The sequence below is a fragment of the Phoca vitulina genome, unplaced genomic scaffold (assembly GCF_004348235.1).
Source record: "Phoca vitulina isolate PV1807 unplaced genomic scaffold, GSC_HSeal_1.0 scaffold22, whole genome shotgun sequence".
NCBI lineage: Eukaryota > Metazoa > Chordata > Mammalia > Carnivora > Phocidae > Phoca > Phoca vitulina.
The window spans coordinates 11096047-11111184 of NW_022589725.1; the positions used below are offsets into that span (position 1 = coordinate 11096047).

Here is a 15138-nt window from a genome sequence, read left to right on the forward strand (position 1 = left end):
GGGAATCATCATCTGAAGCTGTCTTATACCCTCGGCAAAGGTCCAAGGTGTGTGTTGCTTACTCAGCAATAATTTTTTTAAAATACTGTTATAATCTTTTTTAAAAAATTTTTAATTCCAGTATAATTAATATACAGTATTATATTAGTTTCAGGGGTACAATAGTGATTCAACAATTCTATACATTACTCAGTGCTCATCATGATAAGTGTACTCTTAAGCCCCTTCACCTATTTCACCCATCCCTCCACCCACCTCCCCTCTGGTAACCATCGGTTTGTTCTCTCTAGTTAAGAGTCTGTTTTTTAGTTTGTCTTTTTCTTTTTTTTAAAGATTTTATTTATTTATTTGACAGAGAGAGACACAGTGAGAGAGGGAACACAAGCAGGGGGAGTGGGAGAGGGAGAAGCAGGCTTCCTGCCGAGCAGGGAGCCCGAAGCAGGGCTCGATCCCAGGAACCTGGGACCATGAGCCAAGCCGAAGGTAGATGCTTAACGACTGAGCCACCCAGGCGCCCCTGTTTCTTAAATTCCACATGAGTGAAATCATATGGTATTTGTCTTTTTCTGGCTGACTTATTTCACTTACTATTACACCCTCTAGATCCATTCATGATATTGCAAATGGCAAGAGTCCAGTCCTTTTTTTTCCCTTAAGATTTCATTCTTTTTTATGGCTGAGTAATATTCCAGTGATATACACCCCCACACACATTTATATATATATATACATACATAGACCACATCTTGATCCATTCATCTATCAATGGACAGTTGGGCTGTTTCCATAACTTAGCAATTGTATAATCTGTTCATTTATTATAACACATAGGATGGAATAAGGGGCCTGAATATACTGGTACATTTTGTTCTGTGACTTTCTTCCATATGTGATAAGCAATTTCTAAAAAATTATGATGTTCTGCCAATAGAAATAAACAGACAAACCTGCCAAAACCACATGATTTGTTTGCTTGTCCTAGTGTAATGACGGTAGATGGCATGTCTTTGCCAGTCATTCAAATCAATCTCTTGCATTCCACATAAAAGGACCTTTGGAGATTTAAAAAAAAAAAAAAGATGGTTTCTTTACAGCCTGTATAAAACTGCTAGACATAGAGAAGAAAGACTAATATTCAACAACTTTCAAAAGACAAATTAATCAGAGGCGTAGGCTTATAAGCTGTGCATCAAGAATTGTGTCTACATTACTTACGAAGGTTGAGTTTCCATGGATAGTGTCATATATACACATATTCAAAAAGAAATACACATATTCAGGTAAGTAAGTCATTCATTGTAGAGAGGTTCTGATAGTAATTCTTTTTTGGGGGGTAAGACTTTTATATATTTGATAAATTATGGACTTTTTAAACCACTAGGGATGCTTCAAAACATCCTGCTAGCATAAAAATACTATTGCTACTGGAAAGATGAGAAAGTGAGCTGAAAGCAGACACCTGAAGGCATTATTTACTAGCATGCTGCAGAGGAAATAAGAAAAACTCATTACCTCTAATTCCTTTGCATCAAAGTATTGCAAATACTGCTGGGGAAGAATTTCATTAAAGCCCTCAAAGAAAGCTTGTGTCTGTTCTTCAACACCTCGAGACAACCTCCATTCAGCTACCATTCTGGTAAATAAATATTAAAAAAGCTATCAGGAAGTTTAGATTTTACTTTTAAATTCTGAGTATAAAAGTAATTTTTAAAAACTTTATTATGAAAAACTTCAAATATTTATAAAAGTAGGATATAATGAGTCCTATGTATATCCCAGCTTCAACCCAACACCAATCTTATTTCATTATGCCCCTACCCGTACCTAGAAATCATATACTATCATTTTAAACATAAATAATTCAGCATGTATCTCTGTAAGATAAAGTCTCATTTTGAAAACAATCACAATTCTATTATCACACAAAAAAGTAAACAATTCCTTTACAGCCAAGTATTCAGTGCTCAAATTCTGATTGACTCAATTTAACATACTGCTTCAATCAGCATCTAAAAAGGGGTCATACATTGTAAAAGTCTCTTAAGCTTTTAACTTATAGATACCCCCTTGCAATTTTTTTTTTGAAAGAAAATACTTTTTTTGAAGATTATTTGAGAGAGAGAGAGAGCACGCGCGTGCATGCGAGAGCAACAGAGTGTGTGGTGGGGGGAGGTACTGAGGGTGAGGGAGAGAGAATCTCCAGCAGACTCCCTGCTGAGCAAGAAGCCTGCAGCGGGGCTGGAACCCACCATCCTAAGATCATGACTGAGCCACCCAGGCGCCCCTTGAATGAAAATACTTTTAATGAAAATTCTCTACTAAATATTCTAGATTTCAACTTTGACTTTTAAAAAAGATTTTATTTATTTGAGAGATCGAGAGAGATAGAGAGAGAGTACGAATGGGGAGAAGCAGAGGGAGAGGGAGAAGCAGACTCCCCACTGAGCAGGGAGCCCAATGCAGGGCTCAATCCCAAGACCCCAGGATCATGACCTGAGCCAAAAGCAGACATTTAATGGACTGAGCCACCCAGGCGCCCCTTGAGATTCTTTTCAGTGACTTGATATTACATGGCACAGTGGTTACAGAACTGGTATTGAAAAGAGTGATCTAGCACTATTTCTACTCTTAAAACTCCCACTTTTGGAGAAAAAGTGAAAGTTCTATATAACCAAAATTCTTTTCTATCCCTTTATTATCTTCGAATTGTGGTTAAACTGAAAATATACCAAGAAAGGTGTATAAAACCTATCAGTACCCATTAGATTAATTCTTTGTAAAATTTAGTTTGAGTTAACATACAGGATAGTCTCTCTACCCTGCTGCCTCCACAAGAATCTGTTATACCTTCTCATTCATCTGCTGCCAGACTTGTTAAAAGAAATTTAGATTGTCTACTGAATATGGTCATTAATTTCTTGTAATGTGGCTTCTTTATCTACCACTTGGATGTAGTTCTAACTGTTCTCTTAAGGGTTATTATAACTTATTAGCCTCCACATTTTCTAAAGATTCCTCATTTTCCTTGGCCTCTGAAATGCAGGACATGGCAGAATGGGGTATCAACTCTGAGCTGCCTGACAGCACCACTATGCTTCCCTATTTACTATTTGTGACTTGTGCTTTCCAGCCTTCCTATCTCTGCTTATAACTTTTTTTTTTTTTAAAAGATTTTTTATTTATTTATTTGAGAGAGAGAGAATGAGAGAGAGCAAGCACATGAGAGGGGGGAGGGTCAGAGGGAGAAGCAGACTCCCTGCCGAGCAGGGAGCCCGATGCGGGACTCGATCCAGGGACTCCAGGATCATGACCTGAGCCGAAGGCAGTCGCCCAACCAACTGAGCCACCCAGGCGCCCCTCTGCTTATAACTTTTGTTCTCATTTCTGCACAACTGAATTCTCCCCAACCTTCAAAGCTTATATTAACTATCATCAGTTACTTGCTCCATGATTACAACTAGAAGAAATAATGTCTCCCTCCCTTGACTTCCCATAGCACTTTCCTTGTTCCTCTAACAACACACTTGTTAAGGTAGAAAACGATCATGTCCTTGTTATATACGATCAGTTCTCATGATTAGTAAAAAGGCAAACATTATCTTTTGAAATACTGTCCACCAGTATTACTAGGCAATTATCAATGTGTGGTAGCCCAACAGAAAGGCTAAAGTATGTTAAAAGGAGCATTCTCTCTCACCTGATATATTCCTCTTTATTTTCTTCTGTCACAAGAATATTTCCACCATTAGGTTTCAAATCATGACTCTTGATTTCACCTAAAATTTCTTTATCGACAGAGAAGTACATTTCCAAACCACATTCCTCAATATTGTTTTCTCTGCACAAATGAAATTAACACTATTTGTTATACTAATTCAATCATATAAAAAGTATTTAAAGGATTGTGTTCTTCAATAATTACTATAAAACTATAACATCAAAATAATAAGAAAACTGGAGAGATTATACTCTGAAGTCATATTTTGCCTAAGATATTGGGTGTATTCTGTAAAATCTATTGTATTAAAAAACAAAACAAGTTTAATATTTAAATTCAATAAACCAACTGCATGCTTACAGTTTGGATAAGCTACCAACACCATAATGAAAGCATATAAGACTATATTTTGATAAATTAAATGGAAACAAACTTACTTAACCCAGATGAGAGAATTGTAAAATTCTGGATCAATAGATTCTAAATCCTTGAGTCCAACTGGTTTGTTCAATATACGCTTATAGAATGGCAAAGAAAAGCCTGTGTCTATGAATTTCCCATGGAACAGAGCCTATATGAGAAGAAAATAATACCATTTATGATAATTTTATAATAAAATATTAGATGAATTCTTCCCTGAAAGCTCCCCTGTCATCTATTATGGCACATTTTTGGGAAAAGGGCAAAGATAACAAACCAATCTTAAAAAATTTCTTAGTGATGAGAAATTTCAAATGAGAAGGTTAAAGAAACAATGCTTTAGTATTGTTGAGTTAGCAAAGTAAACACAGTTCTCCACCTGTACTTACCATGGCAATAAACCTGCCAATAAAACGAAAATATTTCAGGTGATCTGGATTAATGTAAGAAGCAGGATTAATCTGCAAGCAGTAGTTATCCTTCCCTGCATATTCAAACAGGCAATACATTGGGTTCAACACCTCGTGTGACAAAAGAAAGAACCACTCTCTGAAATCAAAAGAAAATTTAGGGTGAAAAAAACCATGCCAACAAATCAAAGAGCAGTGCTACAAAGTTCTCAGGGATCTACACTCCTCAGTTGGTGAGAGTTTTCTAATCCCATGTTGATTTTGAACTGCTTCTGTTCAAATAGACATCTAGTTTACAGAGATGATATTTACACACTGCATATTATATTTCAAAGAATCTAAGACATCGTCGACTTAAAAGACACCATTATTTGATGAGCCACTAAAAATTTTTCTAATTGTGATACATATCCCAATGTCAGAGACGTTAAAATGTTAGTCTTAGAATCAATGAAATACTATATAGAGGCCAAGTTTAAAATTCACTATTAACCCATGTAGTTAGAGCAGCTGAAAGAAGTCTAATATTACCCCATCTGTTACTCAACCTCACAGTAATCCTCATCAAATGACACTGCTCTCTAAATTTTAGGTAAATATGAAAAAACTTCCAATTTCACGAAGATAATAAAACACTTAATTGAAGTCACTCATTCATTAGAAAAATGCTCTGAGGAGCTCTAATTCAACTGTTGTGAAAATACCAACCAATATTAACATAAGATTATAGTTACTATATAACATGGGTGGGCCTGGTAGGTAGAATGGATCTGGGGCAATACAGATGATACTAGCTTGTGTCTGAGATTTCTTTTCGTGAGTTCATGGCCTCTGGTGGTAATGCTGCTTATACTTTAATACTATTTGATTTTCTAATTAAGAATAAATGATTGCCCTCCTCCTGAATTACCTTTAACTTATACAAAATTCAATGTTTCTATTCATATTTATTATTTACCAGTGGTTATTTCATACATTTTGAAATGTGAACTTTAATACATAACATAAATAAGAACTACTAAAATATAGCCATCATTTAGTGAGCACACAAAAATGGAGGGTCTGAACTAGGTCACTAATAAACACTATAATCCTAGAAAACTAGATGTGACTATTCTTTTTTTTACAGATGAAAGATATTTGCCCCAGGTTGTACTAATGAGTGCAGAAAAAGGATTCAAATCCAATCTTGACTCTAAAGTCCTTGCTTTCCACACTGCCACTGCTATGCAAGTATTTAACCTGATGTGCTATATTGTTATGGAATAAGCAAAGGAATTTCTTGAGTTTGTCTTCTAGGATTTGATTAGAAGCTCCAATATTAAGAAAGCAGAATTTAACATTTTAACTCCTATTTTACACATCCCTCTGTATTCTTAAAACAGCTATATTAATCTCAGTTGGGAACTGAGTGGCTATTATCTGTATCAGTAATCTGTGATGGGGAAAATAACCTGATCACTATAGGGCCTTGTATGCTCGCTCTGTGGAACAAAAAAGAGGTGGTAGACTGAACACTGGCTTCTGGTTTGATGATACAAAGCTTGCATCCAGGCTCTACATCTTAGTTATGTGCTGTAGGTTAGTCTCTGAACCTCATTACTTATAAAATTCTATCTCACAGGGTTATCCTGAGGATTAAAATGAGTAATGTGGGGGAAATCTACTAGCAGTCCTTTAGAAAGTGCTGAATTAGTGTTTGCTGAACTTTGGTAGCTGCAGAATAAAGGTACAATAATTTGCTACATTCATTTTCCTGAAATAGAAGATTGAGAAAATACTTGCAAGCAAAGTGAATGATACCTTTGGAAGAAAGGAACTAAGTTCTGAGTATTCATATTATCACTACCTTGCTACACCTCCATAATCTAAGCCTTCTTCTCCTGGAAAAATCACCCACAAACGTCTTCGCAGATCTTGGGGATTGAAGCTCATTATCTACAAAATAATAAAAGGATTGGTAAAAGCAGTTGTTGAAATATCATTCTACCACTTCCAGGTCTGAGATATTCTTCCTTATAAGTAACTTGAGTTTCCCATGACATAGAATGGTGTTTGTGGTCTAGTCAACACCATACATACAGAAAATACATTAAAGTTTTATAATATTTTATAGATATTATACACATCTATATATTTTTCTTTTCTTGAAGATTTTATTTATTTATTTGACAGAAAGAGACATAGCGAGAGAGGGAACACAAGCAGGGGGAGTAGGAGAGGGAGAAGCAGGCTTCCCCGTGGTGCAGGGAGCCCGATGTGGGGCTCGATCCCAGAATCCTGGGATCACGACCTGAGCCGAAGGCAGACGCTTAACGACTGAGCCACCCAGGCGCCCCTACACATCTATATTTTAATATACCTTATAGATACATAATTTTCTTTTAAATAATCCTACTTTTGACTTATCAAGTTGCTTCTGTCACTTGCTTAGAGCAGAGTAACTGTGGGCATGGTCCTTTGTCAGGTCATTTGGGTGGTGAAGGGCTTGGTTTGGTTATGTTTGGGTTTGTTTTACAGCCAAAAGTACACATAACAGCGTTTGGCTAACCTGGAAGTGAAAACCAGTGGCTGCAGAAAGAATATAGTTAATTTTGGAAACTCATTCTCAGTGGAAACCTATAAATACCTGGAAAAATACTCAAATTTTGTGTCCTACTAGAGTGGTTAGTAAGATCATCTTCTTATTTGAAGGACAGCACCATTATTGAAATATTAATAATGAGTTCATGATTTGGGTTTTTCCTTTGTAAAACTAATTACTTGCCTAAAATTGGGCCAAAGAACATTACAAATATTACTCTTAGAAAAGAAAGTGACAGGGCCTGGACAAAAAGAAGTGGACTTAATGCCTCTGTTTTATGAAATTAGAATGAACTCTCACATTAAATATCCAAAGAGGCCCAGTAAGTAACCTGCTTATGCCAGGGCTCAGTTCCCACAAAATAAATATATCACTTTCATTAATTCATATACCACTAAAAAAATCCCAGATGTAACAAAAAATTCAATGCTTATGACAAATATTCTACAAATACTCTAGGTTAGGCACATAGCAATACAAATGACAGATATTAAAGGTTAAAACATTTGTTTTTGTTGGTTTGTTTCTTGCTTCCTCTGGCTATTCCTTGTCCTTAGGGCTGCTCCCCAAAACCTAAAGCTGTTTTTGATCTCTCTTGCTATTCCCCCAAACCTGAGACTGTTTCCCTTTGGAAATTCTGGTTGTTTTTTCTGCCCTGTGTCTGATTCTTTAGGATTTGCTGTTCCCTGGGAAAAATATCTTTTAAGTAGTACCCTTTAATAAATGCCTAATACTAAAAAAATTTTTTTCTCCTGCAATTTCCCCAATGAGCAAAAACACTCACTACCCCAAACAACTTTATCCACCACTTAGGAAGAAAAGTTGATGCTAATTTTGCTATTAGATTTGTCACTCTTCCAAAGCAATCAAATTTTTCTCCTAAGTTTTGGTTTCACATTTATTTAATGGATATCAGATCTAGGGTGACAATTTTAAACAACTGTTTTAGTACCATCTGGTCTGTCGGTCTGCAAAAGTCTTTAGGTTTCAAAAGTCAAAAAATAAAGGGATATTTAATCATGTTTTGCACCTTTCAGCACTGCAATAGCAAGTTATGGTCCAAGAAACTGGCCCACCAGAGACTGACTACATAGTTATGAATATGAAAATTAGAAGCAGGTAATGACTGGAGTTGGGAATGGCCTTGGAGACTTACATCAGATCAAGGGAATCACTAATTCTCTAAATGACCTTAGTCAAGTTCTGCTGCTAAAAAGCTATCTGCTCCTACTTAGCAGGATGTCAACTGGCTTTTCTCTTCAATGTTAATTACTGAGGTTCCATTAGGAAATGTACATAACTGTTTCTGAAAGCAAGTAGCCAGCTAAGTCAGACGGCCTGCCAACCATCTCAGAAAATCTCTTTTCCCTTTGTATTCATTTTGAAGCTGTAGCTACCACAATTATCAACAGGTGCTTGATAATAAAAAAATTAGGTCCATATCTGGCCATAAAATAAGGACTAAGTAGATGTTTTCATTTTAAGACAGTTTTTCACTGGCCATTTTAATCTCTACAACAAAATCACTTAACATTTATTTGCAGTTGGTTAAGTTGCAAAATAAAAGTAAGTATAAATTAACTTGGGTTCTGAGGACAATAAAAAAATTTGTTGACTATATCTTTTTTTATTTTGGTATCATAACCAATGACCAATTTCTTTCCTACATAAAAATTTTTTTGTAAAAATTATGAGTGACAAATGCTTACTGTAAAAATGCAAGTAACACACAAGTATAAAAGCAAAATCATCCCCTCTTCCTTTCTACCCAGCCAATAATGTTCATATGGATATTTCTCTGGCTACCAAAAACCTACCTTTTTACTCAAATATCTATTTCAAACTGACCACTTAGCTTAGAAACGAAAATCTGAAACTCACCAATTACTTTAAATTACTCTGACATTTCAAAAGCACAAGACATATACATATACAAACATATACATGTTCCTACAGTGTAAGTACTAATGCAGCTGGCAGTACTTAATTTAAGGACTCCAACTCAAAAGCCCAAACTGTTTAGACCTGGAACCAAAAGTGGTTCTGGGCAGGCAGCCACAGGGCAAATTATCGAGTGAATAAGACAGTACCTGCTGAAAGGAATCTTCAAACAATGTCTTTCTTGTCACTGTAATCTTTATGTGCTGTGGCATGGCCAGTTGCTGAAACATAAGAATGACTTAAGTCAACTCTCTCTATTAAAATAGCCTATTGAAAAACCAAAAGAGTGAAGTTCTATTTACTTTTATCTTTGCTTAGAGAAACAAGTAGAGTATGAATATGAACTTATTTCAATACTGTTTAACCATGCATTTGTGAGCATTCATGCTAATTACAGATCATTTGATATATAACAAAAGAAAACAGATCTCATATGCAGTGCTTACTTAATGAGTCAAATAAATCTTTAATTTTATTTTCAAAAAGCTAACTTAGATTATTCTTGCTTGCCTGGGCCCAGTTAATTACATGAGTTTGAAGTTTAAAAATATTCATCATAGTAACATTTTGATTAGTACATTAATTTTATTTAGAACCCATAAAGAAATCATTAATTCAGAAAATATATATCAGAAATAACTGATCACATCTGGGAAGAATACTCAGAATGTAACTATATATATATACATATATATATCAAATATTAGATATGAAAAGGGCTGGTTACAATCTATACACCAGAAAATGTTTTAACTCATTTGTTTGAAGATTTTTGCAATCTTAGAATTATGGGTACTGAAAGGAGAGTAGCACTTTTTTTATTCAAACTGTTTCAAGTTTATTCTTCTGGACTACAGAAGCCACAAATGATCTAACTGATAAATCTTTTTCTTTGCCCTAAAAATAGAAAAAAGAGATTCCGATGCTTCCAATTTTACCTGTTTTTCTATGAATTATTTTCACAATCACTGTGTAATATAAGCAACATAACAAAAGAAAGGGAGTACAGAAAAAAGTCCTGATACTAACCTGACACCAGAACCGGAAATACTGAACTTTTGCCTTGAAGTCCCGTACATAGGCTATCTGTGGTCCATTGTCTCTGAGGAGGAATGTTAATATGACATATTTAGCAGCTCGTAAGATAATATATAGAAGGAAAGCAAAATACCACACCCCCTTAGTACTCAGTCAAATATAAAAATACTGTAGCATAGCATACTCCTAAACACCACCTTAAAAAAAAAATTTCCCAGGACTAGTTTTAAATGACAGAAATTTAGATCTTTTTAAAGGCACTGTTGTGGGATTTTCTTTTATATATAGCGAAATCTAACAGGACTAGGTAAAGGAAGTTCTATCTGGGAATGTTGCCTATCCCCAAATCCATTCTTTCCTTCATCCTTAAATCAGACTTCTGATATCTACCTGGGCAGACTGCTACCTAGAAAAAAGATTACATTTCTCAGCGTGGTTGTGTGACTTAACCATGGCTAATGAGCTGTAAATGTATAGGACTTCCGCAAAGGCTCTTTTAAAGAGAGTGAAGATAGCTAGAAAAGGATTTTCTCTTTCTCTCTTTCCAATTTGTTGTTCCTCCATATTCCAGCCTAGAGTGGATTGATAGCAGAAGTTTCAGCAGCTATCACACACTATGAGGTAACTGAGAAAAGAGCCCATGGTCTGGGATGGTAGAACAGAAAGTAAGAAGCCTAGATCACTGATGACACCATGGGGCTTCCAAGTAAGCCCTGGACTTACTTTCTTTTTTTTTTTTTAAGATTTTATTTATTTCACACACACACACACACACACACACACAGAGGGAGAACAAGCACAAGCAGGGGGAGTGGCAGGCAGGGGAGAAGCAAGCTCCCCGCTGAGCAAGGAGCCCGATGTGAGGCTCGATCCCAGGACCCTGGGACCATGACCTGAGCCAAAGGCAGCTGCTTAACTGACTGAGGCACGTAGGTGCCCCGCCCTGGACTTCCTTTAAAATTGTTTTCTAAATGTTCAGTGTAGAAATACAATTGATTTTAGGGGTACCTGGCTGTCTCGGTCAGTAGGGTGGGTTTGGGCCTGTGTTGGGTATAGAAATTACTTAAAAATAAAGTCTTGAAAAGAAAATGAGGGGAGGGAAGTTCCCAATGAGTTGGGAAGTGTTCCCATTGCTTGTATTTTATGAAAGAATTTGAATAGGATTGATATTATTACTTAGGGTTTTGATAAAATTCACCAGTGGAAGCTGTCTATACCAGAATTTTCTTTGTGGGAAATTGTTTAATTATGAATTCAATTTCTTTACTAGATATAGGGTTATTTAGATTTACTATTTCTTCTTGTGTTCATTTTTGTAACTTGTATCTTTCAAGGAATTTGTCAATTTGATCTAAAATATCAAACTTCTTGGGGCACCTTGGTGACTCAGTTGGTTAAGTGTCTGACTCTTGATTCTGGCTCAGGTCATGATCTTAGGGTCTTCAATTGAGCCCCACATTGAGCCCCACATCAAGCCCCACATTGGGCTCCATGCTTGGCTTAAGATTCTCTTTCCCTTTCCCTCTGCCCCTCCCCTCCCTCTCTTTAAAAAAAAAAAAAAATCAAAATTCTTGGCATAAAGTTGTTCAATATACACTTTGTTATCTTTCAATGTGTGCAGGATATGTAGTGATGTCCTTTCACTTTCATATTAATTTGTGTTTTCTCTTTTTTTTCTCCTCAGGTTTACTAGGGGTTATTGATATTATTAATTTTTTTCAAGATCCAACTTCTAGCTCTGAGTTCTCTATAGTTTCATTTTCATTTTGTTAATATCTGCCTTTATGCTTATTTCCTTTTTTGTGCTTATTTGGGGTTTAACAAACTTTTTAGAGTAAGGTGAAAGCAGTGATCACTGATTTTATACCTTTCTTATTTTCTAATCTAATCCTATACAGAGCAAGAAAATTTCCTCTGAGGACTATTTTTGTTAAACCCCACAAACTGTGATATGGTGTATTTTTATTATCATTGAATACAATGTTTCCTAATTTCTCATGACTTTATTGAGCCATGGGTTATTAGCAGTGTGCTTAATGATGGAAAGAAACGTATTTCTGTCATAAAGGAACCACTATGGTTTTAAGGTTTTCTGTTTTATATCTGTTATTTACATATTTAAATATTTTTAAACATTTAAATTCAATTAATTAAAATACATTATTGGTTTCTGAGGTATAGGTCAGTGATTCCTCAGCCTTATATAATACCCAGTGCTCATTACATCACGTGCCTCCTTAATGTCTATCACCCCGTTACCCCATTCCCCCACCTCCCTCCCCTCCAGCAAGCCTCAGTTTGTTTCCTATGATTAAGAGTCTCTTATGGTTTGTCTACCTCTCTGATTTCGTCTTGTTTTATTTTTTCCTCTCTTCCCCTATGGTCCTGTTTTGTTTCTTAAATTCCACATATAAGTGAGATCATACGATAATTATCTTTCTCTGACTGACTTATTTCACTTAGCATGATACCCTCTAGTTCCATCCACATCCTTACAAACAGCAAGATTTCATTTTTTTGATGGCTGAGTAGTATTCCATTGTGTGTATGTATATATACACATACACCACATTTTCTCTATCCATTCATCTGTCAGTGGACATCTGGGCTCTGATAGTTGGGCTACTGTGGACATTGCTGCTATGAATATTGGGGTGCAGGTGCCCCTTCAGATCACTATTTGTATCTTGGGGGTAAATACCCATATTTAAATAATTTTTAATTTCATTAAAACCAAGTGGCCTGAATTTCTAGTTTCTTCTTTACATATGAAAGTTTTTTAAGATTTTATTTTTAAGTAAACTCTACACCCAACGTGGGGCTTGAACTCACAATCCTGAGATCAAGAGTCACATGTTCTACCAACTCAGTCAGCCAGGAGCCCCCAACACTTTTAATAAGCAGAAATTATAAAATTCAAAAAGTAACAAGAGGTAAACATTGCCCTGATATCAAAGCCAGAGACACTACAAGAAAACTACTGACCACTATTTCTGATGAACTGATATGAGTCCACAACAAAATATTAGCAACTGAATTCAGCAGTATATTCCCTCAATATAAGAGCCATTTATGAAAATCCCACAGATGACAAACTCAATGGTGAAAAATGAAAGATTTCCTTCAAAGATCAGGAAAAACGCAAGGCTGCCTGCTCTCCCTTCTATTCAACATAGTATTAGAAGTTCTAGCCAGGGCAATTAGGCAAGAAAAAGAAACAAAAGGCATCCAAATTGGAAAGGAAGAAGTAAAAATTATCTTTGAAGATTATATAATATTTAGAAAATTCTAGATTCTAAACAAAGAACTATTAGAACTAATAAGTACATTCAGCAAGGCAGGATATAAAACAACACAAAAATCAGTTGCATTTCTATACACTAACAATCAATAATCTGAAAAAAATTTAAGAAAACAATTCCATTTACAAATAGCATTAAAAAAAAAACCCAGGAATTTACTAAACCAAGGGGGTAAAAGATTTGCATACTATAAAACTACAATACATTGTTGAAAGAAATTAAAGAAGACAAATAAATGTAAAGACACCCTATGTTCATGGCTTAAAAGACATAATATTGTTAAGATGTCAAAACAAACCAAAGAGAATTACATATTCAATGCAACCCCTATCAAAATCCTAATGACATTTTTTTTTGCAGCAACAGAAAATTCTATCCTAAAAATCATGAAATCTCAGGGACCCTAAAAAGCCAAAGCAATCTCAAAAAAGAACTTGGAGAACTCACATTTCCTGAGTTCAAAATTTAGTAAAACCTACAGTAATGAAAACAGTGTGGAACTAGAATAAAGACAGACATAATGACCAATGAAATATAAACTCCAGAAATAAACCTTTTGCATATATACATACGGTCAAAGGATTTTTGACAAGGGTGCCAAGCCCATTCGACAGTCTTTTCAACAAATGGTCCTTGGAAAACTGGATCTCCATTTGCAAAAAAATGAAGTTAGACCCTTTCCTAATACCATTTACAAAAATTAACTAGAAATGGACCCAAAACCTACACCTAAGAGCTAAAGTTATAAAACTAAAGTTATAAAAATTTAGGTCAATGCACAGAATAGGAAAAAATATTTGCATATATTTGATAAGGGATTAGTATCCAGAATATAAAGAACTTCTAAAATTCAAAAAATAAAAAACAGGGCTCCTGGGTGGCTCAGTTGGTTAAGTGACTGACTGCCTTTGGCTCAGGTCAAGATCCTGGAGTCCTGGGATCGAGTCCCACATTGGGCTCCTTGCTTGGCAGGGACTCTGCTTCTCGCTCTGACCCTCCCCTCTCTCAGGCTCTCTCTCTCTCAAATAAATAAATAAATAAAATCTTAAAAAAAAAATAAAAAAGAAAAAGAAAATAAAAAACAACCAACCAGATGCAAAGATGGGCAAAGAAGTTGAATAGACATTTCCTCAAGGAAGATATACAAATATTTGGTCAACTAGCACATGAAAAGATGCTCAAAATCATTTATCATTACAGAAATACAAATAAAAACCATGAGATACCACTTCATACCCATCAGATTGACATTTTTAAAAAACAAACAGAAAACAACAACCATTGATATGGAAAAACTGGAACCTATGTACACTTTTGGTGGCAATGTAAAATGGTATACCCACTGTGGAAGACAGTCTTTAAGTGCCTCAAAAAAAAAACCACAGAATTACCATTGACCGGGCAATTCCACTTCTGAGTATTATACACAAAAGTGAAAACGAAAACTCAAACAGATATCTGTACACTCACATTCACAGCTGCATTATTCACAATAGTCAAAAGATGTTTGAAACAACCCAAAAGTCCATGAACAGATGTATAAATAAAATATGGTATATACATACACTAAAGTATTATTCTGCATTAAAAAGGAGTGAAATTCGGATACAAATGTAACACAGACGAACCTTGGAGATACAATGCTAAGTGAAATAAACCAGTCACAGCACAAATACCATATGATTCCATTTATATGAGCAGTCAAATTCATAGAGACTGGAAGTG

The 15138-nt window shown here is 35.4% G+C and overlaps 1 protein-coding gene across 3 annotated transcripts in view; it reads right to left on the bottom strand.

Annotated features, from left to right (window-relative positions):
• Window positions 1–15138, bottom strand: part of ITCH (itchy E3 ubiquitin protein ligase) — a 117604-nt gene that overhangs the window by 11848 nt on the left and 90618 nt on the right. For all 3 annotated transcript variants that reach the window (XM_032420023.1, XM_032420021.1, XM_032420022.1), the window contains 8 exons: window positions 10103–10175; window positions 9223–9294; window positions 6398–6486; window positions 4528–4687; window positions 4156–4289; window positions 3698–3838; window positions 1513–1633; window positions 948–1052 (listed from right to left, as the gene is read on the bottom strand). In XM_032420023.1, coding sequence (XP_032275914.1) covers window positions 948–1052; window positions 1513–1633; window positions 3698–3838; window positions 4156–4289; window positions 4528–4687; window positions 6398–6486; window positions 9223–9294; window positions 10103–10175 — 895 coding nt within the window. The remainder of the gene's footprint in view (window positions 1–947; window positions 1053–1512; window positions 1634–3697; window positions 3839–4155; window positions 4290–4527; window positions 4688–6397; window positions 6487–9222; window positions 9295–10102; window positions 10176–15138) is intronic.